The 27,477-nt window shown below is 39.3% G+C and overlaps 1 protein-coding gene across 1 annotated transcript in view; it reads right to left on the bottom strand.

Moving 5' to 3' along the window:
• Positions 1–26,364, bottom strand: part of LOC133551028 (nectin-2-like) — a 499,757-nt gene extending 473,393 nt beyond the window's left edge. The window contains exon 1 of the mRNA XM_061897289.1: positions 25,986–26,364. Coding sequence (XP_061753273.1) covers positions 25,986–26,064 — 79 coding nt within the window. The 5' untranslated portion in view covers positions 26,065–26,364. The remainder of the gene's footprint in view (positions 1–25,985) is intronic.
• Between the last annotated feature and the right edge of the window lie 1,113 nt (positions 26,365–27,477).

The following is a 27,477-nucleotide window of genomic DNA, read 5'->3' on the forward strand; positions in this document are numbered from 1 at the left end:
GCTCTTGGTTTCAAAAAGGTTGGTGACCCCTGCTGTACAGTATATACACTATTTCTTTTCCTACGCTTTGAATCCTGCGGCTTATAAAACGGTTATGTTATGGATTTTTCTTCGCAAACGGCCATAATGTCCTGTCTTCAACAAATAATTTTCAGGGACACTGAAAAGGTTTGGTATTGTTCGTCCTATGGCGCCATCTTTTGGACGAGTTCACTCACTCCGGGTGCTTCAGTGTGAACGTCTACAGGATTTCCTTCTCTTTAGTGCTTTAAACCGGAAGTAAAAGTGCCATTTCATCTACAAGTCATCAGAAACGTTTCTACTCCTCTGGATTCTTTATTCTTTACTCCAATCAATTTAAGTTTTACAATATAACTAAAACAACTCATACTAACTAAACCGTCCCGTGTGTGATGTCTGTAGGAGGGTTTTCATTAATATTTGTACGTGGTATCGTACTGTAATGAGATAGCTTCGCTAGCATTAGCGAATATGTTAACATGTTTACGAGTGTCTGTGTTTGTACTATTGACTTACATTAGCATTCTTTTTGGACTGTTTCAGTTGCGTAAACTCAGCAAAAATGTCACCGTGTCTGTTAAACTGTTTAGAGAGCTAGCTTCTGCAGCTAGTTAGTCAATGGCGATGACTTCTGTTTTGTCTGATCAGCTGTTTTACTGCCATGTTACAGACACCGTTTGGAAACAACTTAGGTATGTAAATAAATAAATGATAAATGGGTTGTACTTGTATAGCGCTTTTCTACCTTCAAGATACTCAAAGCGCTTTGACACTACTTCCACATTTACCCATTCACACACACATTCACACACTGATGGAGGGAGCTGCCATGCAAGGCGCCAACCAGCACCCATCAGGAGCAAGGGTGAAGTGTCTTGCTCAGGACACAACGGACGTGACAAGGTTGGTTCTAGGTGGGATTTGAACCAGTGACCCTCGGGTTGCGCACGGCCACTCTCCCACTGCGCCACGCCGTCCCTAATAAATAAATAAACATTTACAAATATACACATATATATATATATATATATATATATATACATACATATATATACATATATACATATATATACATACATATATATACATATATACATACATATATATACATATATACATACATACATACATATATATACATATATACATACATATATATACATATATACATACATACATACATATACATATATACATATATACATACATATATATACATATATACATACATACATACATACATATATATACATATATACATACATACATACATACATACATATACATATACATATATATATATATACATATATATATATATATATCGCTTGGAAAATTCTACTAATCACGCACTTCCTTACAACAAGACATTTCCCCTGACGCCTCACCGGAACGAGGATAAGCTCTTATAGATTATAACAAAGTGTGTGTTTTACTTGTTTTGTGTTGGACACGTATAAAGGAAAGAAATGCCTCCATAAACACGCTGATTGTCATCCGAAAGCTAATCAAGAACGTTCAACGCTCGCGAGCCGGCATGCTGGGAGGCAAAGTGGACGCGCGTGAAAGTGCAGCAACACACCTCATTAGCACCTTTGTCCAGCGAGATGACCCCCCCCCCCCCCCCACACACACACACACACACCCACACACACACACGACAGAGCATCCGTCGCCTGCACTGCCAGGATGGTCTTATGAGAAGAAGCGCTGGAGCCTCCAAATGTCTCCCTGAGGGGGATTAAGAAGTCATCCTCACGCTTCAAGCCTGCAAATAGACTTGGGGGGGGGGGAGTGGGTGTTGTGGAGTGTGAGGGGAGTGGGTGGGGGGGGCATGAGGTCACAGGCATGGTCGCTGCATTCGCTTCATATTTTCCAAACTCTGTGCCTAATGGAGTTTTTTGGGGGGGGTTGCGGTGGGCAGGAGGTACACCAAGACCTCAGGGAATGGGGGTCTGAGTGACATTCACCGCCTTTCCACCCCTCGCCAAGGGAGCGTCTCTAAATTGCATCGGGCCATAATTGCATCACAGCTTTGGCTCATTGTTTACGTCTGCGCCTCACATTTGCCTGAGGTGGAAGTAGTGACAGGGCGACCGTGTGTCTCTCCTCGGACAACTCCCTTTGTCATTCCGGTCCGGCGGCCGACCGCACGCGGCAAGCGCGCCTGTCAAGTTGACGTCCGTACGGATGGAGCGCGGCGACGGTTGATAAAACGCGGCGCTGACTCGTCGTGAGTAAAGTGTGCTCGCTTCAAACTGACACAGTGTGCGTGACTTTGGGGGGGGGAGAAATATTGTTTCGGTTGGTACAGTGGCTGTGCCGGCAACTTCAGTATTCTAGGTTCGATCCCCGCTTCCGCCATCCTAGTTGCTGCCGTTGTGTCCTTGGGCAAGACACTTTACCCACCTTCCCCCAGTGCCACCCACACTGGTTTAAATGTAACTTAGATATTGGGTTTCATTATCTAAAGCGCTTTGAGTCAATGGAGAAAAAGCGCTATATAAATATAATTCACTTCACTACAAACTTGTGTGTGGTGTTGCTTCCTTATTTGTCATTATTCAAGGCCTACTGAAATGAGATGTTTTTATTTAAACGGGGATAGCAGGTCCATTCTATGTGTCATACTTGATCATTTTGCGATATTGCCATATTTTTGCTGAAAGGATTTAGTAGAGAACATCTACGATAAAGTTCGCAACTTTTGGTCGCTAATTAAAAAAGCCTTGCCTGTACCGGAAGTAGCAGACGATGTGCGTGTGACGTCACGGGTTGTAGGGCTCCTCACATCCTCACATTGTTTAAAATCATGGCCACCAGCAGCGAGAGCGATTCCGACCAATAAAGCGACGATTTCCCCATTAATTTAAGCGAGGATGAAAGATTTGTGGATGAGGAAAGTTAGAGTGAAGCACAAAAAAAAAAAAGGCGACGGCTCCAGGCGGCAGTGGGAGCATTTCAGATGTAATTAGACACATTTACTAGGATAATTCTGGAAAATCCCTTATCTGCTTATTATGTTAATAGTGTTTTAGTGAGATTATAAAGTCATACCTGAAAGTCGGATGGCTGTGGTGAACGCCAGTGTCTCTGAGAGAAGCCGAGGAGCCAAGATCAAAGCTGCCTTTTTGAGCTGCAGGAGGATGTCGTACAATCCACTCAAGTCTCCGGTAAAAGCTGACTTAATATCACAATTTTCCCATTCAAAAACTTGCTGGTTGACGTAGAGAAACATGTTCGCTTGACCGCTCTGTGTTAAAGTTTCACAACAAACAAAGAAACACCGGCTGTGTTTTGGTTGCTAAAGACAGCTGCAATCCACCGCTTTCAACCAACAGCATTCTTCTTTGATGTGTTCATTATTAATTGAACAAATTGCAAAAGATTCAGCAACACAGATGTCCAAAATACTGTTTAATTATGCGATTAAATCGGACGACTTTTAGCCGTGAGTGGTGCTGGGCTAAAATGTCCCCTCTAACCAATAACGTCACAAACACACGTCAACATAAGCGTCATCATTCGGCGACGTTTTCAACACGACACTTGGCGGGAAATTTAATATTGCAATTTAGTAAACTAAACCGGCCGTATTGGCTTGTGTTGCAATGTTAATATTTCATCATTGACATATAAACTATCTGACTGCGTGGTTGGTAGTAGTGGGTTTCAGTAGGCCTTTCAGAGCTGATTTCAATGTGTAATGGTGGCGGCTGAACTGAAAGTGACAACATGTCATAATGACATCAGTCAGCTGGAACAAAAAATACCGATAGCAGTATGTTTTTTTGTATCCATCCATCCATCTTCTTCCACTTATCCGAAGTCGGGTCGTGGGGGCAGCAGCCTTAGCAGGGAAGCCCAGACTTCCCTCTCCCCAGCCACTTCGTCTAGCTCTTCCCGGGGGATCCCGAGGCGTTCCCAGGCCAGCCGGGAGACATAGTCTTCCCAACGTGTCCTGGGTCTTCCCCGTAGCATCCTACCGGTTGGACCTGCCCTAAACACCTCTTTAGGGATGCGTTCAGGTGGCATCCTGACCAGATGCCCGAACCACCTCATCTGGCTCCTCTCCATGTGGAGGAGCAGCGGCTCTATGGTCACGATTGGAACGTAGATCGACCGGTAAATTGGGGGCTTTGCCTTCCGGCTCAGCTCCTTCTTCCTCACAACGAATCGATACAGCGTCCGCATTACTGAAGAAGTATATTTTTGTTAATTTACTATTAATTTTTTTCTCCCTCCCCCTTGTTTACCTGTATCTCAGCTTTTTTTTTGTAAGGGGCGCCGGAAGTTGGCGGACCCGTCAGCGATCCTGTTCTGTCTCCCTGTACTGTTTGTCTGGTCTTTAAAGGGATTGTGCTGGAAAATGTTCATTTCCCCTCGGGCATTAATAAAGTGAGATTCCGATTTCAGTCCAGATTCTTCACCGTCCTCACGGACCGACCTAAAAAAAAAATAACAGTATTCGGTATGCATCCCGAGTGGTAGAGTTTTTCCATTTACAGTGATGCACTGTAAAAAAAAACGACTGCTGTAGATTTTATGACAGAAAACTGCCCAAATTTTATCGTAAAAAGAACAGCTTTTAGCGTGCTTAATGTATAATGAAAACAATGATCTTCGATCGCGACTCATCGTGTAAACACAAACCCCGTTTCCATATGAGTTGGGAAATTGTGTTAGATGTAAATATAAACGGAATACAATGATTGGCAAATCATTTTCGGCCCATGTTCAGTTGAATATGCTACAAAGACAACATATTTGATGTTCAAACTGATAAACATTTTTTTTATTTTGCAAATAATCATTAACTTTAGAATTTGATGCCAGCAACACGTGACAAAGACGTTGGGAAAGGTGGCAATAAATACTGATAAAGTGGCGGCATGCTCATCAAATACTTATTTGGAACATCCCACAGGTGTGCAGGCTAAGTGGGAACAGGTGGGTGCCGTGATTGGGTATAAAAACAGCTTCCCGAAAAATGCTCAGTCTTTCACAAGAAAGGATGGGGCGAGGTACACCCCTTTGTCCACAACTGCGTGAGCAAATAGTCAAACAGTTTAAGAACAACGTTTCTCAAAGTGCAATTGCAAGAAATTTAGGGATTTCAACATCTACAGTCCATAATATCATCAAAAAGAATCTGGAGAAATCACTCCACGTAAGCGGAATGGCCGGAAACCGACATTGAATGACCGTGACCTTTGATCCCTCAGACGGCACTTTATCAAAAATCGACATCAATGTAGAAAGGATATCACCACATGGGCTCAGGAACACTTCAGAAAACCACTGTCACTAAGTACAGTTTGTGGCTCCATCTGTAAGTGCAAGTTAAAGCTAAACTATGCAAAGCGAATGCCATTTATCAACAACATCCAGAAACGCCGCCGGCTTTTCTGGGCCCGAGCTCATCTAAGATGACTGATGCAAAGCAGAAAAGTGTTCTGTGGTCTGACGAGTCCACATTTCAAATTATTTGGGGAAATATTGGACATCGTGTCATCCGGACCAAAGGGTAAGCGAACCATTCAGACTTTCATCGACGCAAAGTTCAAAAGCCAGCATCTGTGATGGTATGGGGGTGCATTAGTGCCCAAGGCATGGGTAACTTACACATCTGTGAAGGAACCATTAATGCTGAAAGGTACATACAGGTTTTGGAACAACATATGCTGCCGTCTATTTCATGGACGCCCCTGCTTATTTCAGCAAGACAATGCCAAGCCACATACAGCACCTGTTACAACAGTGTGGCTTCGTAAAAAAACTAGTGCGGGTACTTTCCTGTCCCGCCTGCAGTCCAGACCTGTCTCCCATCGAAAATGTGTAGCGCATTATTAAGCGCAAAATACGACAGCGGAGACCCCGGACTGTTGAACGACTGAAGCTCTACATAAAATAAGAATGGGAAAGAATTCCAATTTCAAAGCTTCAACAATTAGTTTCCTCAGTTCCCAAACGTTTATTGAGTGTTAAAAGAAAAGGTGATGTAACACAGTGGTGAACATGCCCTTTCCCAACTACTTTGGCACATGTTCCAGCCATGAAATTTTAAGTTAATTATTTGCCAAAAAAATAAAGTTTATGTTGGCATTTTTTTTTCCATAACTTGAGTTGATTCATTTTGGAAAACCTTGTTACATTGTTTAATGCATCCAGCGGAGCATCACAGCAAAATTAGGCATAGTAATGTGTTCATTTCACGACTGTTTATATCGGTATCAGTTGATATCAGAATCGGTAATTAAGAGTTGGACAAAAAAGCCATGATCGGACATCTCTCACAATAACCCACTGTAAAAACGACAGCCGTAGATATTACAGTAAAAAATAAAAACATAAATAAATAGCTGCTCAGCCCCCAGAATTTTACTTTAAAAATAACAGTGGTAGGGTTTTTCCAATATAAAGTAATTTCTTGCAAAAAGAAAAGAAAAAAACGTAAGTTATTCGATTAAATTCTGAGCTGCCAGTATTTCACCCTAAATTCCACAGATTTTTTAACTATATACACACGGGAAATGAGGAACAAGCGGTAGAAAACTGGATGGATGCACGAATGATTTTAGAAGGCGGCCTCACGTGGGTTGCCGTGACGAAGACGCCACATTGGCCGGGAGCCCCACTTCCTGTCCTTCGCCGGAACCCCCCACAGGAAGTCAGCGAGGTCCCTGCCAGGAAACCGTTGCTGACAAATATACGGCTTTCCAACAAAATTGTGTTGTGAACAAAATTTTTCCCCCCCTGTTGCTTTGCATTGATATCCACACCGAAGCGAGACAAAAGTATTGGGAAACATTCCCACAGCACAAAATCGCCGTACAAAGTGCAGTATTTTCAATATTGGACATATTCTTAAAAAAAAGACTGAGATATTTTATTTAATTCCACGTGATTATAATGACGGATGTTCTCATGAGAATTTTATTGTGCCGATACCGACCATCCGTGAGTGAGATCGACTGTAAAATTTTCAATGTATTTTTGGTGTTGGCAGGTCAACAATATCAACACATTATTTGAAGGGGAACATTATCACCAGACCTATGTAAGCGTCAATATATACCTTGATGTTGCAGAAAGAAGACCATATATTTTTTTAACCGATTTCCGAACTCTAAAAGGGTGAATTTGGCGATTTAAACGCCTTTCAATTGTTCGCCTGTCGGAGCGACGACCTTTCACCCGTGACGTTACAACGGGAAGCAGTCCGCCATTTTCTCAAACACATTACACACGCCAAGTCAAATCAGCTCTGTTATTTTCCGTTTTTTCGACTGTTTTCCGTACCTTGGAGAAATCATGCCTCATCGGTGTGTTGTCGGAGGGTGTAACAACACGAACAGAGACGGATTCAAGTTGACTTACTTGGAGTGTGCTAATCAGACGTATCAGTGGTCACGGCATGCTAATCGATGCTAACATGCTATTTAGGCTATCTGTATGTACATATTGCATCGTTATGCCTCATTTGTAGCTATAATTGCATCCAGCCTTTCCCTCCACCCACATTTAATGCCAAACAAACACATACCAATCAAGGGATTCAAGTCGCACCAGTGTCAAAAGATGCGAAAGTCCCTCGTTTGTTCTGCACATTTTACCAACGATAGCGATGCTACGACAGATGTGTGGAAATCCTGCGACACTCAAGGCAGATGCATTTCCAACGATAAAGTCAACAAAATCACAAATGTGAGTTTTGTTGATGTTATTGACTTATGTGCTAATCAGACATATTTGGTCACGGCATGACTGCCAGCTAATTGATGCCAACATGCTATTTAGGCTAGGTGTATGTACATTTGTAGCTATATTTGCATCCAGTCTTTCCCTCCACCCACATTTAATGCCAAACAAACACTTACCAATCAACGGATTTAAGTTGCTCCAGTGGTCAAAAGATGCAATCGTTGGTTAGAAGGCGATCGTCGAAAAGCTTCAATAGCTATACGTTCAATAGCTTCAGTTTCTTCTTCAATTTTGTTTTCGCTATCTGCCTCCATACTCCAACCATCCGTTTCAATACATGCGTAATCTGTTGAATCGCTTAAGACGCTGAAATCCGAGTCTGAATCCGAGCTAATCTCGCTATATCTTGCTGTGCTATCCGCCATGTTTGTTTGTATTGGCGTCATGCAGTGATGGATTTACAGATAGCGAAAATCAAGCTCTTTAAAGACTTTTTTCAGGATATTCCATGGTGGGGAAAATTTTGAAAAAAACTTCGAAAAATAAAATAAACCACTGGGAACTGATTTTTATTGGTTTTGACCCTTCTGAAATTGTGATAATGTTCCCCTTTAAAATAATTCTCACTTTTCTTCTATCACACACAATTGTTTTAGCAAAACAAAGTCAACAGTATACAATATCCCTCCATCGAACCATTTTTTTACCGCTTGTCCCTCCTGGGGCCCAACTAAACTTTGATTTTTGCATTCAATGTCCATCTGGGTCTAGGGAATTATTTGGTGGATTTGCAAACATTAACGAAAACATCAACAAAATGATTTGACAAAATAAAAACATTGACATAATCCCTCTAGTATCGATCATACTGTGGGGCAAAAAAGTATTTAGTCAGCCACCGATTGTGCAAGTTCTCCCACTTAAAATGATGACAGAGGTCTGTAATTTTCATCATAGGTACACTTCAACTGTGACAGACAGAATGTGAAGAAAAAATCCAGGATTTCACATTGTAGGAATTTTAAAGAATTTATTTGTAAATTATGGTGGAGAATAAGTATTTGGTCAACCATTCAAAGCTCTCACTGATGGAAGGAGGTTTTGGCTCAAAATCTCACGATACATGGCCCCATTCATTCTTTCCTTAACACGGATCCATCGTCCTGTCCCCTTAGCAGAAAAACAGCCCCAAAGCATGATGTTTCCACCCCCATGCTTCACAGTAGGTATGGTGTTCTTGGAATGCAACTCAGTATTCTTCTTCCTCCAAACACGACGAGTTGAGTTTGTACCAAAATTGATACATGGATGATACAGCAGAGGATTAAGAGAATGTCATGTGGTCAGATGAAACCAAAATAAAACTTTTTGGTATAAACTCAACTTGTCATGTTTGGAGGAAGAAGAATACTGAGTTGCATCCCAAGAACATGTATCGTGAGATTTTGAGATAAAACCTCCTTCCATCAGTGAGAGCTTTGAATGGTTGACCAAATACTTATTTTCCACCATAATTTACAAATAAATTCTTTAAAATTCCTATAATGTGAATTCCTGGATTTTTTTTTTTCACATTCTGTCTCTCACAGTTGAAGTGTACCTATGATGAAAATTACAGAACTCTGTCATCATTTTAAGTGGGAGAACTTGCACAATCGGTGGCTGAGTAAATATATTGATACAAACGAGCCTTGGTATCAACACCACCAAATTATGGATCGCTCCGCTCCTAAAAAATATCGAAATATTAAAAAAAAAAAGGCCATATCCCGACTCACCCTTAAGTGTGCGGCCTACAGGAAGTGGGCAAAATGTTCCGAAAAAAAAACAGCTACATGGAAATGTGGCTCAAGTGGACCGGGTTGGATCGGTGCAGACGGGGAGGACTTGTGTAAACATTGTCCCACTTATGAATTCGACGCTCGCTCCATTGCTGTCCAAACAATGAGGCTGCGAAGTGTGTGTGTGTGTGTGTGTGTGTGTGTGTGTCTGTGTGTGTGTGTGTAGGGGGGTGGACTGGCAGCCTTTCTAACACCACCAAAAAGCTGCTCCAACTAAAGGGCCCCCCGCTGGGGACTGTGCCAGGGTGGCTGGAAGAGGAGTTGCGAGCACAAGAATGCAGAAGAGGAGGACTTTGAAGTAGTCAAGTGGAGCTCCATAGGGTGTCGGGGGGGGGTTAGTTCGTGCTATCATCGCCAACGTTATTTCATGCGACTTTGACACCATTTTTGCTCTCAGGACTGAGCATGGCGAGCATCGGAGGGATATCGGGCCATCCTATGACATCTATGCTTAAACCTTCTGAAAACGAGAAGCTGGAGCGAGTGCAGACCTGCAGAAGAATCGGGGGGTCTCCTACACCGGCACAACCCCTCCCCGACACCTTGACGCCTCTCTGAACATCCTCACTTTTACAAAAAAAAAAAAAAAAAAAAAGAAACACACACACAGACATGAAAGACGGTCTCCTCGGCCGTATCCATGACGACCGTTTTCTAAAAACGCGCCACACCGTCCAAACATGCGACGGGAGAGAGAGGCGGGACGAATGCAAAAGTGCGGCGGTGATTCGGCGGCCCGGATCGATAAGCGAGCCCGGCGCCGAGCGTGAGAAAAGACAAACAACTTGACGCAACGGCGTGCAAGTCTGACGATTGCATTTGAGAGGAGAAACTTCCTCTCTCACTGCAAAGGCGGTGGCGGGGATTGTGAAGTGACGTGAAATAGATTTATATAGCGCTTTTTCTCTAGTCACTCAAAGCGTTTTACATAATAAAACCCAATATCTAAGTTACTTTTAAATAGGGGTGTTACAGTACGTGTATTTGTATTGAACCGTTTCGGTACGGGGGTTTTGGTTCGGTTATGAGGTGAACCGAACGAGTAGACATGCTAGCAGCGACCGGGCTAGGACAACATGTAAAAGCCAGGGCTGGAAGACCCTCCTGCCTCGTTAACATCTCCCGTTAGGGAACACTTTGGCTGCACGATACAACAATGGAGGACGGAGGTTTGCCGAGATTGTTTAGCAGCTACTTCTGACAATACGTCAAACGTGTTGCACCTTTCCTCCTTCCGGCTCCCAGACCGTAGTCGAGGAGCGCATCGGAGACACTTCCTCAGGGCTGATGTATTCTCGGGGGCAACACCCTTCACTCTACCCGGCAGTGGGTCTCCACAGCTCCGGACTCCAGGATAAATGAAGAGTCCGGCGATTAGTTGCAGATTGTGGCTTTATTGAGGTCTTGAAGTGAAGTGAAGTGAAGTGAATTATATTTATATAGGGCTTTTTCTCTAGTGACTCAAAGCGCTTTACATAGTGAAACCCAATATCTAAGTTACATTCAAACCAGTGTGGGTGGCACTGGGAGCAGGTGGGTAAAGTGTCTTGCCCAAGGACACAACGGCAGTGACTAGGATGGCGGAAGTAGGAATCGAACCTGCAACCCTCAAGTTGCTGGCACGGCCACTCTACCAACCGAGCTAAACCGTCTTGCACACAGCCAATACAACAAAACAATAGCCACTCCCCGCCCTCACGCTAACGCTCCCTCACCTCGCTCGCCCACACACTCACCTCACATGCTGTCACATATTAAAGGGCCACACACACACACACACACACACACACACGCACACACACACGCTACTCCCATAACACATGCTAACCCATTTGAAGCGTCACCACCTCATTCAAGCAGCCTCTCCTCGGGGAGTCAGGCAGGGCTAAAGCAATAAGATATGGTTTTATAGCAGCAGATTTAAGTCCATATTGCATTAAAAACTAGATTTTGACCCACTTCTATGGTGGAAGAACAATGACCGCATATATCCTTTTAGTGCCAAGTTAGCCAGGCTGGGGGGGTGAAAGAAAAGTTAATCTGAGGCTGAGTTGACTTGAAACTGTTGCACTTTTTATATGTAGATGAACATTTTTGTCATTTTATTTAATCTCCGCTGAGCAACAACTTGAGGCAGTTTAATGTTGATTAACATGGAACCCGACTTAAACAAGTTGAAAAACTTATTGAGGTAATACAATTTAGTGGTAAATTGTACAGAATATGTACTGTACTGTGCAATCTACTAACAAAAGACAACAAAAAGAAGATCCAGAAGAAGAAGATTAAGTACAAAAAGGACCAAAAAAGGAACTACAAACAAGAAAAACAAGAAGAAAAAAAGAACAAAAAAGGACAAAAAAAGAAATCAAAAAGATCAACATTAAAAATAAGAAGAACAACAAAGAAGAATAAGAACAAGCAAAAAGAAGTAGGACAAGTTCAACAAGAACGAGAACAAGAACAAGAAGAAGAAGAAAAACAACAAGAAAAAGAAGAAGGACAAGAAGAAGAACAAGAACAAGAAAAACAACAAAAAAAACAAGAAACACAAGAACAAGAAGAAAAACAAAAAGAAGAACAAGAAGAAGAACAAGATTAAGTAGAAGAACAAGAACAAAAAGAAGAACTAGAAAGAAGGAAAACAAGAAGAAAAAAACAAGAACAAAAAGGAAAAAAAAGAAATAAAAAAGAACATTAAAAATAAGAAGAACAAGAAGAATAAGAACAAAAAGCAAAAACAAGATCGAGTACAAAGAAAAAAGTTAGAACAAGAACAAAAACAAGAACAAGCACGAAAAGATGTAGGACAAGAACGACAAGAACAAGAACAAGAAAAAGAACAAGAAGTAAAACAAGCACGACAAAAAGAAAAAGGACAAGAAGAAGAACAATAACACAAACAAAAACAGGAACAAGCAAGAATAAGAATAAGTAGAAAAAGAACAAGCAAAAGAAAAACAAGAAGAAAAACATCAAATAGCACAAAAACAAAAAGAAGAACAGGAAGAAGAAGAAGAAGAAGAAGAAGAACATGAAGATTAAGTAGAAGAACAAGAAAAAAAGAAATAGAAACATGAAAAACAAGAAGAAAAAACAAGAAGAAAAAAGGATAAAAAAGAAATCAAAAAGAACAACACTAAAAATAAGAAAAACAAGAAAGAAGAATAGGAACAACAAGCAAAAACAAGTCTGGGTACAAAGAATAAAGAAGAAGAACAAGAACAACAAGAACACGCACACAAAGAAGTAGAAGGACAAGAACAACAAGAACAAGAAAGAACAATAACAAAAACAAGAACAAGCAAGGAGAAGATTACGTAGAAAAAGAAGAACAAGAAAAACATCAAGAAGCACAAGAACAAGAAGAACAACAACAAGAAGATCAAGTTGAACAAGATTAAGTAGAAGAACAAGAACAAAAAGAAGAACTACAAACAAGAAAAACAAGAACAAAAAGGGACAAAAAAGAAAAAAAGAAGAACAACAACAAGCAAAAAACAAGATCGGGTACAAAGAAAAAAGAAGAAGACAAGAAGAAGAAGGATGGTGTAAGACGTTAAGAACTCGGCACATCAACTTGATTTTCAGAGCTTTCAAGTGTCCACAATGACTGTCTTTATTGTGTGTGTGGACACACACACACACACGCACACACACTACTTCTCCCAAGGCTCGGCCCTTGACATTTCTTCAATCTGCCATGAGCCACAAAGGGCTGAGGACCTTTTACACCAAAGAAGGACTTTTTCAGAGAAGGAATAAAAGGCTTTCTTCGTATTCTGTAAATGGCTTTCGGTCTGGGTCAGCCAGGTCCGAGCAGGACTTAAACACGGCGCTGATTGTTGTCGTACCGCGGCCCGCTTGTTTGCGGGACGGAACGGGCGGGGGAGAAAGCGAAAAATGGAACGGCAGCGTTAATGGCCAATCAAATAATTACATTCGCCAAAACTTACAGCTGACCTTTCCTTCAAATAAAATCGCTCTCGCTCGCAAACCGGTGACGGAAGATGAGTCATTAATAAAAGCTGTGTATAATCAGGCCGCGCCGCTCTAAAGGCGATAATCATCAGCGCCTGCTCTCCCGCTGATAAGCTAATCAGCAGCAAACTCATCAGCCTTGACATTTCAGCAGGAGGTCGCACCTTTAAGGGGGAGGAGCCAAACCCCTTGATTACCACTTTCTATCTGTCCGCGTTCGAAAACAACCAGAAGACGGGTAACTCAAATTTGTGATTCGCGGCCTTGGGGGAGGCCGCCGTGGCGACCCGGCGCCTCTTAGTAGAGAAAAGCGCTATATAAACATACTTCACTTCACTACACAACTTCCTGTTTGTGGTTTTAATTGTCTGGCGCAACACACGCCTGCCAAGGGAGGTGGGCGGGTCCTCATTCATGCGGAAGCGGGGATCGAACCAGGAACCCTCAAGTTGCCAACACGGCCACTCTACCAACTGAGCCATACCGCAGATATACCGCATAGCGGTAGGAAACATCTTGTAAACATTTATCTACACAAGTTCATTGTTTCCCAACGGTGCCCAAAACACGGCAGTAAAACGGCTGATCAAACAAAACAGAAGTGGGCGGGTCCTCATTCAGGATTAAAATATTGGCATGACTCATTTTTTTCTTGAACATTTATTTACCATAATTCCCGAACTACAAAACGTGTCGGGTTCTAAGACAAATCCACTGAATTTTAGAAGAAACATTTTTTTCTTCCATATTTTAGCCGCACTGGACTATCATGTGAAGTGAATAATATTTATATAGCGCTTTTTCTCTAGTGACTCAAAGCACTTCAAATAGTGAAACTCAATATTTAAATTACATTTAAACCAGTGTGGGCGGCAGTGGGGGCAGGTGGTGAAGCATCTTGCCAAAGGACACAACGGAAAGTGACTAGGATGGCGGAAGTGGGGATCGAACCAGGAACCCTTAATCTGCCGGCACGGCCACTCTACCAACCGAGCTATACCGCAGATATACCGCATACCGGTAGAAAACATCTTGTAAACATTTATTTACACAAGTTAATTGTTTCCCAACGGTGCCCAAAACACGGCAGCAAAACGGCTGATCAAACAAAACATAAGTGGGCGGGTCCTCATTCAGGATTAAAATATTGGCATGACTCATTTTTTTCTTGAACATTTATTTACCATATTTTCCGAACTACAAAACGTGTCGGGTTCTAAGCCAAATCCACTGAATTTTAGAAGAAACATTTTTTTCTTCCGTATTTTAGCCGCTCCAGACTATCATGTGAAGTGAAGTGAATAATATTTATATAGCGCTTTTTCTAAAGTGACTCAAAGCACTTTAAAATAGTGAAACTAAATATCTAAGTTACATTTAAACCAGTGTGGGCGGCAGTGGGGGCAGGTGGGTAAAGTGTCTTGCCCAAGGACACAAAGGCAGTAACTAGGATAGCGGAAGCGGGGATCGACCCAAGAACCCTCAAGTTGCCGGCATGGCCACTCTACCAACCGAGCTATACCACAGATATACTGGATACCGGTAGGAAACATCTTGGAAACATTTATTTACACAAGTTAATTGTTTCCCAACGGTGCCCAAAACACGGCAGTAAAACGGCTGATCAAACAAAATAGAAGTGGGCGGGTCCTCATTCATGATTAAAATATTGGCATGACTAATTTTTTTTCTTGTACATTTATTTACCATATTTTCCGAACTACAAAACGTGTCGGGTTCTAAGCCAAATCCACTGAATTTTAGAAGAAACATTTTTTTCTTCCATATTTTAGCCGCACCAGACTATCATGTGAAATGAAGTGAATAATATTTATATAGCGCTTTTTCTAAAGTGACTCAAAGCACTTTAAAATAGTGAAACTAAATATCTAAGTTACATTTAAACCAGTGTGGGCGGCAGTGGGGGCAGGTGGGTAAAGTGTCTTGCCCAAGGACACAAAGGCAGTAACTAGGATAGCGGAAGCGGGGATCGACCCAAGAACCCTCAAGTTGCCGGCATGGCCACTCTACCAACCGAGCTATACCACAGATATACTGCATACCGGTAGGAAACATCTTGGAAACATTTATTTACACAAGTTAATTGTTTCCCAACGGTGCCCAAAACACGGCAGTAAAACGGCTGATCAAACAAAACAGAAGTGGGCGGGTCCTCATTCATGATTAAAATATTGGCATGACTAATTTTTTTTCTTGTACATTTATTTACCATATTTTCCGAACTACAAAACGTGTCGGGTTCTAAGACAAATCCAATGAATTTTAGAAGAAACATTTTTTTCTTCCATATTTTAGCCACACCGGACTATCGTGTGAAGGGAAGTGAATTATATTTATATAGCACTTTTAGACAGTGAAACCCAATATCTAAGTTACATTTAAAGCAGTGTGGGTGGCACTGGGAGGCAGGTGGTTAAGTGTCTTGCCTAAGGACACAACAGCAGTGACTAGGATGGCGGAAGCGGGAATCGAACCAGGAACACTCAAGTTGCCAGAACGGCCAATCTACCAACCGAGCTATACCGCAGATACACTGTATACCGGTAGGAAACATTTTGTAAACATTTATTAACACAACTTCATTGTTTCTAAACCGTGCCCGAAACATGGCAGTAAAACGGCTGATCAAACAAAACATAAGTTGTCGTGATGGACCCACTAGCTTGCTCTTCAATCAGCTAAACAGTCTCAATAACTCCACAGAGACGTTTTGGTGAATTTACGAAACTGAAACAATAAAAAAAGAATGCCATTGGAAGTTAGCAATACTAACATACACTCGTAAACGTGTTAGCATATTAGCTAATGCCAACAAGGCTATATCACATTCAAAAATGCCTGACGACACTCCTATCAAACATAGTAAGAATAGTTTTAGTTACATTGTAAATCTTACCAGTGACAAATGCAGAATCCTTACGAGTAGTACTTACTGGCAAAGAACAGCAAACCTGAACATTGCTAGCGCTTGTTTACACGTAATAGCACACTGGGGCACGTTAGCACCCACTAGCACGGGGGTCGGCAACTCAAAAATGTATGAAAATGGAAAAAGATTAGAGATAATATCCGCCTGCCGATATTATCGGCCGATAAATGCTTTAAAATGTGTGAATAATTGATCTTAACGGTATTAATGATAAACCGTGCGGTCGGTAAATGTATCGTAGTTTTTATTTGAAATTATCGAAAACCCATGATTGACAAACACTATGATAAACTTATGGACACTTGATAGTTATTTCCTATAAGAGCAAGTGTTGTCCATCGTCTGGCGGTGGTTTGGCTTCAAGCGGGAAGATGTTGAACATTTATGGGGCCAAAAGCGTTGCTAAAAAAACGTAGCACCACTGCTAATGTAGCATCATTTGAAAAGTCACCCGCTACAGAATGAACAGTGCTTGAAATTCCGCATGTCAACATCACCAACAAAATGCCGAAGCAACTATTTCCACGACAGAAGGAGATAACGTCCGCAGGAACCTACCACATAGTGGAGGACATACACTATTTGATTTCCTATTATGCAGCTCATTTTTATTTCACAGTTATTGAAATATCTTGTGTGACATCAAGCACAAAAGTGGATCAGTTTACAAGACAGAATGACATCGTCATTGCAGGGCTAGGCATCGATCCTCGACCCTATGCAAAAGCAGTTGACAACAGACGAGAACCAGATAACATGGACGCTGTTTCAACAGAGCAACTGGTCAACTTTCTGCAACCAAAAGGGAATTGATGTCCATATTAACATCATCGATGCCTGCTTTCCACTGAACAAAAGAGGCTACAACACCACGTGTGCCGCCATCGTTAAAGGGGCACATTATCACAATTTCAGAAGGGTTAAAACCAATAAAAATCTGTTCCCAGTGGTTTATTTTATTTTTCAAAGTTTTTTCAAAATTTTACCCATCATGGATTACCCCGAAAAAAGGCTTTAAAGTGTCTGATTTTCGCTATCTGTAAATCCACCTGTCCATTTTCCTGAAAACGTCACATAGTGACGCCAATACAAACAAACATGGTAGATAGAACAGCAAGATATAGCGACATTAGCTCGGATTCAGACTCGGATTTCAGAATCTTAAGCGATTCACCAGATTACGCATGTATTTAAACGGATGGTTGGAGTGTGGAGGCAGATAGTAAAAACGAAATTGAAGAAGAACTGAAGCTATTGAGCGAATAGCTAACCAACGATTGCATCTTTTGACCACTGGAGCAACTTAAATCAGTCGATTGGTAAGTGTTTGTTTGGCATTAAATGTGGGTGGAGTGAAAGGCTGGATGCAAATATAGCTACAAATGTACATACAGCTAGCATAAATAGCATGTTAGCATCGATTAGCTGGCAGTCATGCCGTGACCAAATATGTCTGATTAGCACATAAGTCAATAACATCAACAAAACTCACCTTTGTGATTTCGTTGACTTTATTGCTTGAAATGCATCTGCTTTGAGTGTCGCAGGATATCCACACATTCTTGCCATTCCTGCCATGTTAGCATCGATTAGCATGCCGTGCTAATCGATGCACACTCCACGTAAGACAACTTGAATCCGTCCCTGATCGTGTTGTTACACCCTCCGACAACACATGATGTCTCCAAGGTACGGAAAACCGTCGAAAAAACGGAAAATAACAGAGCTGATTTGACTTGGCGTGTGTAATGTGTTTGAGAAAATGGCTGATTGCTTCCCGTTGTAACGTTACGGGTGAAAGGTCATCGCTCCGACAGCGAACAATTGAAATGTGTTTAAATCGCCAAATTCACTCTTTTAGAGTTCGGAAATCGGTTAAAAAAACATATGGTCTTTTTTCTGCAACATCAAGGTATATATTGACGCTTACATAGGTCTGGTGATAACGTTCCCCTTTAAGCTCGCCAACAGGAAATCCAAAATGGCATTGCTGACACACGGGGAAAAAAGCTGAAGGGCACAAAAGTGTACATGAACGAGCACCTCATGAGGAAAGAGGGAAAATTCAGGGAACTTGGAGCGCCAGCTGCAAAATCCAAGCAAGAGACCTAGTTGTCAATGATATCAAAGATCTGTATGTGTATCAGCACTCCCAGCCACTACAACAACAACAACGATAATGGAGTCTGACTGAAAACAAACATTGACATTCGACTACAAAATTGCAACGCTCCAAGGCAGGCCTGGGCAATTATTTTGACTCAGGGGCCAAATTTGGAGAAAAAAATGTGTCTGGGGGGCAGTTTATCTATTTTGAGGAAAACTAATACAAAACCTCACAAAAAAGTCTGATTGAATGCTAAAAATCTTGTGACAGACCGCCTTAAAAACGGAATGGAATTTGATGTTTTTCTATGAACGATAAAACCTTGAATATTGAGAACATATGAACGTCACACCCTCTCTCAATCGACATATTTAACAATCAAGCCAAATGCAACAAAAATGTAACAAAAACAGCAACATATGAACGTAAGGGTTAAAAAAACAAAAAACATCTACAATCTGATATACAAACCCCGTTTCCATATGAGTTGGGAAATTGTGTTGGATGTAAATATAAACAGAATACAATGATTTGCAAATCATTTTCAACCCATATTCAGTTGAATATGCTACAAAGACAACATATTTGATGTTAAAACTGATAAACATTTTTTTTTTTGCAAATAATCATTGACTTTAAAATTTGATGCCAGCAACACGTGACAAAAACGTTGGGGAAGGTGGCAATAAATACTGATAAAGTTGAGGAGTGCTCATCAAACACTTATTTGGAACATCCCACAGGTGTGCAGGCTAATTGGGAACAGGTGGGTGCCATGATTGGGTATAAAAACAGCTTCCCAAAAAATGCTCAGTCTTTCACAAGAAAGGATGGGGCGAGGTACACACCCCTTTGTCCACAACTGCGTGAGCAAATAGTCAAACAGTTTAAGAACAACGTTTCTTAAAGTGCAATTGCAAGATATTTAGAGATTTCAACATCTACAGTCCATAATATCATCAAAAGGGTCAGAGAATCTGGAGAAATCACTCCACGTAAGCGGCATGGCCGGAAATCGACATTGAATGACCGTGACCTTCGATCCCTCAGACGGCACTGTATCAAAAACCGACATCAATCTCTAAAGGATATCACCACATGGGCTTAGGAACACTTCAAAAAACCACTGTCACTAAATACAGTTAGGCGCTACATCTGTAAGTGCAAGTTAAAGCTCTACTATCCAAAGTGAAAGACATTTATCAACAACATCCAGAAAGGCTGCCAGCTTCTCTGGGCCCAAGATCATCTAAGACGGACTGATGCAAAGAGGAAAAGTGTTCTGTGGTCTGACGAGTGCACATTTCAAATTGTTTTTGGAAATATTCGACATCCGGGGAAGCGAACCATCCAGACTGTTATCGAAGCAAAGTTCAAAAGCCAGCATCTGTGATGGTATGGGGGTGCATTAGTGCCCAAGGCATGGGTAACTTAAATATCTGTGAAGGCACCATTAATGCTGAAAGGTACATACAGGTTTTGGAGCAACATATGTTGCCATCATTATCATGGACGACCCTGCTTATTTCAGCAAGACAATACCAAGCCACGTGTTACAACAGCGTGGCTTTGTAAAAAAATAAAAAAATAAAAAGTGCGGGTACTTTCCTGGCCCGCCTGCAGTCCACACCTGTCTCCCATCGAAAATGTGTGGCGCATTATGAAGCGTAAATTACGACAGCGGAGACCCCGGACTGTTGAACGACTGAAGCTGTACATAAAACAAGAATGGGAAAGAATTCCACTTTAAAAGCTTCAACAATTAGTTTCCTCAGTTCCCAAACGTTTATTGAGTGTTGTTAAAAGAAAAGGTGATGTAACAAAGTGGTGAACATGCCCTTTCCCAACTACTTTGGCACGTGTTGCAGTCATGAAATTCAAAGTTAATTATTATTTGCTAAAAAAAAAATTAAGTTTATGAGTTTGAACATCAAATATGTTGTCTTTGTAGCATATTCAACTGAATATGGGTTGAAAAGGATTTGCAAATCATTGCATTCCGTTTATATTTACATCTAACACAATTTCCCAACTCATATGGAAACTGGGTTTGTAATTTATGGAATGGATTTACCAAAGAAATTAGACAAAGTACCAATATGATTCAGTTTATGAGACTGTTCAAACAAGTGTTCACAAAGTACACAAAATAATAATTATGATGAATGGGATAAAGGTTATTTATGTATTTATTATTTGTTCACTTACTATGGTGTATTATTCATTTATTCACTGTTCTGCTACAAAGAACAAGGAAATGGGATAACATTGCTATGGTATGAAAAGGGGAAGGATTAATTAAATTCAGCTTCTTCCTGCTCCTTTTCGGACGTGCTATAAGGAAACAACACGAAATATGTGATGCATTACATTGTATCGTATGCATGTTCCAAATAAACTGGACTGAACTGAACATTAAAACCAGAGCCTATCCCCCCCATTAAATCATGACATTGAGCAAACTAAACTGAGATAAACACATTACAGTCTGAGCATTCAGGATATTAAATTGTGCACATTGAAAATGCAAGCTGTGCTCTCTTCGAACAAAGTGATACAGTAAATATGAAGCTACATATTCAGAAGTGTTCACAGCAGGAACCAGTTTGCCTTGTTGATACAAAAACACTAAAAACCTAAAAAACTCTAGAGACTCAAAGGGAAGAAGATAAACCAATAACAACATGGCTCTCAGGAAGCCAGGAAAATATTCATTAATGTTTCTTCTGCTTAGTAAGTATATTATGTGTCAATGTATTTATACAAAAAAAAAAACTTAATGTTTTAAAGATTTTTGAGCACATTCAACAATACCGTGATCATCATTATTTGACATGTTTTTACCGTTGCATCCTAACGTCAAAATAAAGACAAGGGAACCTTGACGTATTTTGTTTCAGAATGATAGCAACAGCCTTCAACGAGCTTCAAGGACAAAAAACATTCATGAAAATATTAAAAGAGTCAAAATATGTTCAAAAATCAACCATTTGAGGAGATAAGAGAAGACAGCTGTTGCAATAGTTGCTTTAAACCTTGTGAGTCCTTTCAATGACAAATTAAGACATTATCCAGATTTTTTTATGATAGCTATTTAATAAGGCATTATTTACATTATCCATCATCTTACATTATTCTGCGTTAACGCCTACCAATCACTCAATCAATGTTTATTTGTATAGCTCTAAATCACAAGAGTTTCAAAGGGCTGCACAATCCATTATATATATATATATATATATATATATATATATATATATATATATATATATATATATATATATATATATATATATATATATATATATATATATATATTGCACCAGGGACCCTCGGGTTGCGCACGACCACTCTGCCACTGCGCCACGCCGTCCCCTTAATATATATATATATATATATATATATATATATATATATATATATATATATATATATATATATATATATATACACACACACACACATATATACATATATATATATATATACTCCATATATAAACACACACACAAACATTATATATATATACACGTGTGTGTGTGTGTGTGTGTGTATATATATATATATATATATATATATATATACACACACACACACACACACACACATATATACATATATATATATATACACACACAAACACATACACACACGTATATATATATATATATACATACATACACACACATATATACATATACATATGTATATATATATACATACACACACATGTATGTAATATATATATATATATATATATATATATATACTGTATATTATATATATATATATATATATATATATATATATATATATATATATATATATATATATATATATATATATATATATATACTGTAACTACCTGTCCACGGTGTTGTGTGTCTCAGTGTAAAACAGAGGAAACAATTGTTAAAAATGGGCTCGTTGTTAGCATAAAATTGCTAATAAAAAATAAAAAGAGCGTCAAACTTTGTGTGTCTTCTTCTGGACGCCAAAATATATTATATTACTTTATTTTGTTTTCACGTTGAAAAAAAAAAAATTATTTAAAGGTGTGGCGGCTAATATATTTCCGTGGCGCGCCGTCACTATTAAAACATTTTGAATTACGAATTAAAAGCATTGTCCTGAATTATGATCGATATTCATAAAGGCATTACATCTCATCTTCCATTTAGCTGCATTAATGTCTAAAAATTGCCTTTAAACTCTTGCAAGTTTTGTCTCTAATATTCTATTCATTATACAATATTTGTGTTACCGAATGACCACAAAACAGCCCGCGGTCTGTGCTTCGAGATGAGGTCAACATCATATTCACGAACCGGCAAATGATAAACTCTGCATGATCCAAAGTCACCGCTGACTCCTCGTATGTGTGAACACACCACAGGGGGACACCCTGACCAACACACCTCTGGGAAATATGGGAACTCGTACATTAAACTTGAAAATAAAGCGTCTTCAACCAACTGAGGATTCGACCATTGCGGATTATCATGACCCGGAAGACTGAGAATCCACGATGATCCAAAATCAATAGATGCACTTTGATCCTCTTCTATTAACCTCTTGTTGACGGCGTGGTCCTGATCCAATATTGATATCGGATATCGTTCTGACAAAATACAGGATCGGATGATATCGGCGAATATCAACTTCAATACAAGCGTTTACTTTTGCAACAGCTAAATAAGCACACTTCTTTTCTTGTATTTTACAAAAGGGAAACATGGTAGGCTTTGGCTACGAGGAGCCAGTAGCTACACAACAGCTCAGCACACAGTAGCGCACAAGCTAAACATACATAAAACGTGTACTTCATTAAACAATATTGCAGTCTAAAACATCACATTTATCAATATCAAAAAGTACTAAATAATTGTAGTTGCATATTACTTACACATAAGAAGTCTGAGGCAAAAATGCTTTTTGGAAAGTATCCAGTAACAAATGTCATCATTCAACTTACTACGTCTTTCTTTAGGTTTGCGGTGCAACATATTTTTCAAATGAATTAGACGAAAATACCCTAACAACGTTCTTGCATGTAGCAAATTTAAATGCATGTTGTTTGGTCGCGGATACGAAAGAAAACAACGTACTTAAAAAATCTAATCAGCCGCCCTTGATGCCTTTTACAGTGCTCGTGCACTTTAGTGTGCTGCTGTGAAAACGTACTTCACACGCATCGTAAGAGGATAGAAAAAAGAAAAAGGAAGAGGCAAAGTGGAGCTCTTGAATGTAAACAAGGTTGGGATGATTGATACAAATATCTACAATAATGACACCAACCTAATGATACCAAGTCAGTTAACGGTGGATATTACAACATTTTTTATGATCACATCATCATTTTTTTTGTAAAAAAATAAATAAATGTCACATTTTTTATTTTCATTATATGTATATGCCCATGTACATATATGTCCATGTAAATACTGTATGGACATGTACATGTATATATGTCCATGTAAATAATGTATGCACATGCAAACATGTACATATATGTACATGGGTGTATATACAGGTATATATGTACATGTATATATACATATGTATATATACATGTACATATATATACATGTACATATATATATATATATATGTATGTACATGTATATATATGTACATGTATATATACATACATACATGTATATATACATGTACATATATATACATGTATGTACATGTATATATATGTACATGTGTATATACATACACATATATATGTACATATATACACATAAATGTATGTGTATGTATACATGTACAGATGTACATATAAATATGTACATATGTATAGGTATGTGCGTATATACATATATATTTATATATACATATTTATGCATACATATACACATATATATATACATTCACACTTATATACATACACATATATATATTAACATACACATACTGTATATATATACAGTATATATATACACAATACAATGTGTGTATATATACACATTGTGTGTACAAATATATATATTTATACATTGTATATATATACATATTGTGTGTATATTGTGTATATATGTATATTGTGTGTATATTGTGTATATATGTATATTGTGTGGGTATATACATATATATATACACACAATGTGTGTATATACAGGTATATATGTACATGTATATATACACGTACTGTATGTATGTACATGTATATATATTTATATGTATATATACATACACATATATATGTACATATATACACATATGTATGTATACACGTATAGATGTACATATAAATATGTACATATATACAGGTATGTACGTATATACATATATATACATATATATGCATACATATACACATATATATACATTCACACATATATACATACACATATGTATATATCAACATCCACATATATATATACATACACAAATACAATGTGTGTATATATACACATTGTCTATATATATATATATATATATATATATATATATATACATATATATATATATATATATATACATTGTGTATATATATATGCACATCGTGTATATTGTGTATATATATATATATTGTGTGAGTGTATATATATACACCCATGTTGTGTAATTATATAAATGCATATATATACATATACAGTATATAAATAAGTGTGTGCGTGTATATATATATATATATATATATATATATATATACACACATTCTATGTATACACACACACATTTATATGTACGTGTATGTATATATATATATATATATATATATATATATTATATATTTATAATATACATAATCAAGGTTTCTGTGGTATATCTGTTATACAGTGCTCAGCTAGAGCGAAATAGATGTTAGGTCAGGAAAAACACAGAGGCTATGTCATCCCTGCAAGCCTGTTTCGCAGGTGTCCCTGATTTTAAAATCCACTGACGAGCAGGGAAATTAAGACTTGTAGGGATGACATAGCCTCTGTTTTTCCTGTCTTTACATATATACATATATATATATATATATATATATATATATATATATATATATATATATACACACACCACCCTGTGTTTTATGACAGAACGTCTTGCATGGATGGAAAGTCAATGTGAGGTCAAAGGTGAATAAAGTTTGAGATGCAGACACACTGACTTAAAATGTTGCTATGGACAATAAGTGTATTTTTGTTAATACTGTAATATAAAAAAACAACAGCAGAGTTGTGCTCCCAGTGCCAACCATGCCGCGGGTCCCAACTCATCGTGGAGCCTCCCCGCATTCCAGCAGGTGAAGGCTCAAACAGGATTAGACTTCCTGAGCAGGTCACCTGCCGCCCGCAGCCCAGGAATTAGCCACCGACAGCCCGACAGCCCGACAACCGCAAACTTTCCGCCCCACCCACCAGCACGCCGGCGACAGACTCACCTTGTCGGGCGCAGAGGAGGAGCCAAGCCGCCGCCTGCAGCAGCAGCAGCAGCCCGGCGTGAGCGTCGTGTCTCGCCATGGAGCCGGTGCGCGTCGACAACAATCCACGGCAGCGGGTCAAGCGTATTCCCTTCCCGGCGTCGGAAGTTGAGCGGCACGGAGGTAGACGCGGCCAACTTGGAGTGTTCGCCTTCTTGCCTCCGGTCTCTGCGGGACAATTGTGACGGGGTGTGCGGATCCACTCCCCGGGTGGGCCGGCCGCAGTGCGCCTCTTCGGGAGCCCGCGAACTAACACGCTCAACGCGCGTGGAAAGCGAGACGGTGGGGGCGCGCGCGCGTTCGCGTGCGTGTGGCTAGAGTGGGAGCAAGTGTGGAATTGGAATGTGACGTCAGCACAGCGTCACCTAGCGGACACGGGGCGTCATGGCTCCTTCTTCGGAGGGGTTGCGATACTGCACACCTTGGTATCGGCCCGATACTGCAAATAGTGATACCAATACTTTTGACGTCATGAGTGTCCAAAGTATCCATCCACCCATTTCCTACCGCTTATTCCCTTTGGGGTCGCGGGGGCGCATGTGCCTATCTCAGCTACAATCAGGCGGAAGGCGGTGCACACCCTGGACAAGTCACCCCCTCATCACAGGGCGTGTCCAAAGTAATATAGTTAAAATGTATCTAAAAAAAAATAGAGGGCTAATTATATACATTTTGTTTTTGTCACAACTTCATTTTGTTCTATACAGACAATTATTATATTGTTTTGTCCAGTGACAACACTCCCTTTACTATGGACCTGACAAAAGTATAAATACTTCAATCAATAAATAATGAAATGCCTGAATAAATAAATACAAAAAGTAAATCAATGGGATTAAAACATTAATGTCTAAAATATATTTCTACAATTATTTAATGAATTCCACATTTATTTAGTTCTATTTTTTTGCGGTCATTTCACACAATCCTCTTTATTTAGGTCCATAAAGAGATATATTATATTGTTTTGTCCGGTGACACCCCTCCCTTTACTATGGAGGACGATGCCTGACAAATACTTCAATAAATGAACAATTAAATACCTGAATAGTTAAATAAAAACAAAGAAATAAAAGGGACATACAAATTATATGTATTTCTACGTTTTAGTTCCACATTTATTTATTTATACTTGTCGCTGTTGTTATTTTGCACCATTGACTAATTTTGTTCAATAAAGAGAATTATAGTATTGTTTTTATAGGATGACACCCTTCTCTATACTATGGAGGATGACAAAAGTATAAATAAATTAAAAAAATGAAAATACTGAAATAAATAAATAAAATAATGGACAATATATAAACATGTGAATAAATAAATAAAAACTGTTAAATAAAGGGACACAAATAAAAGTCTCAAATGTATTTTTACTTGTATTTATTTCTACTTTTTGCTTTTGTGTTTTCCACTATGCACTTCATTTGACTTCCATCCAGCCATCCATTTGCTA

The sequence above is a fragment of the Nerophis ophidion genome, linkage group LG04, assembly GCF_033978795.1.
Source record: "Nerophis ophidion isolate RoL-2023_Sa linkage group LG04, RoL_Noph_v1.0, whole genome shotgun sequence".
Classification (NCBI taxonomy): Eukaryota; Metazoa; Chordata; class Actinopteri; order Syngnathiformes; family Syngnathidae; genus Nerophis; species Nerophis ophidion.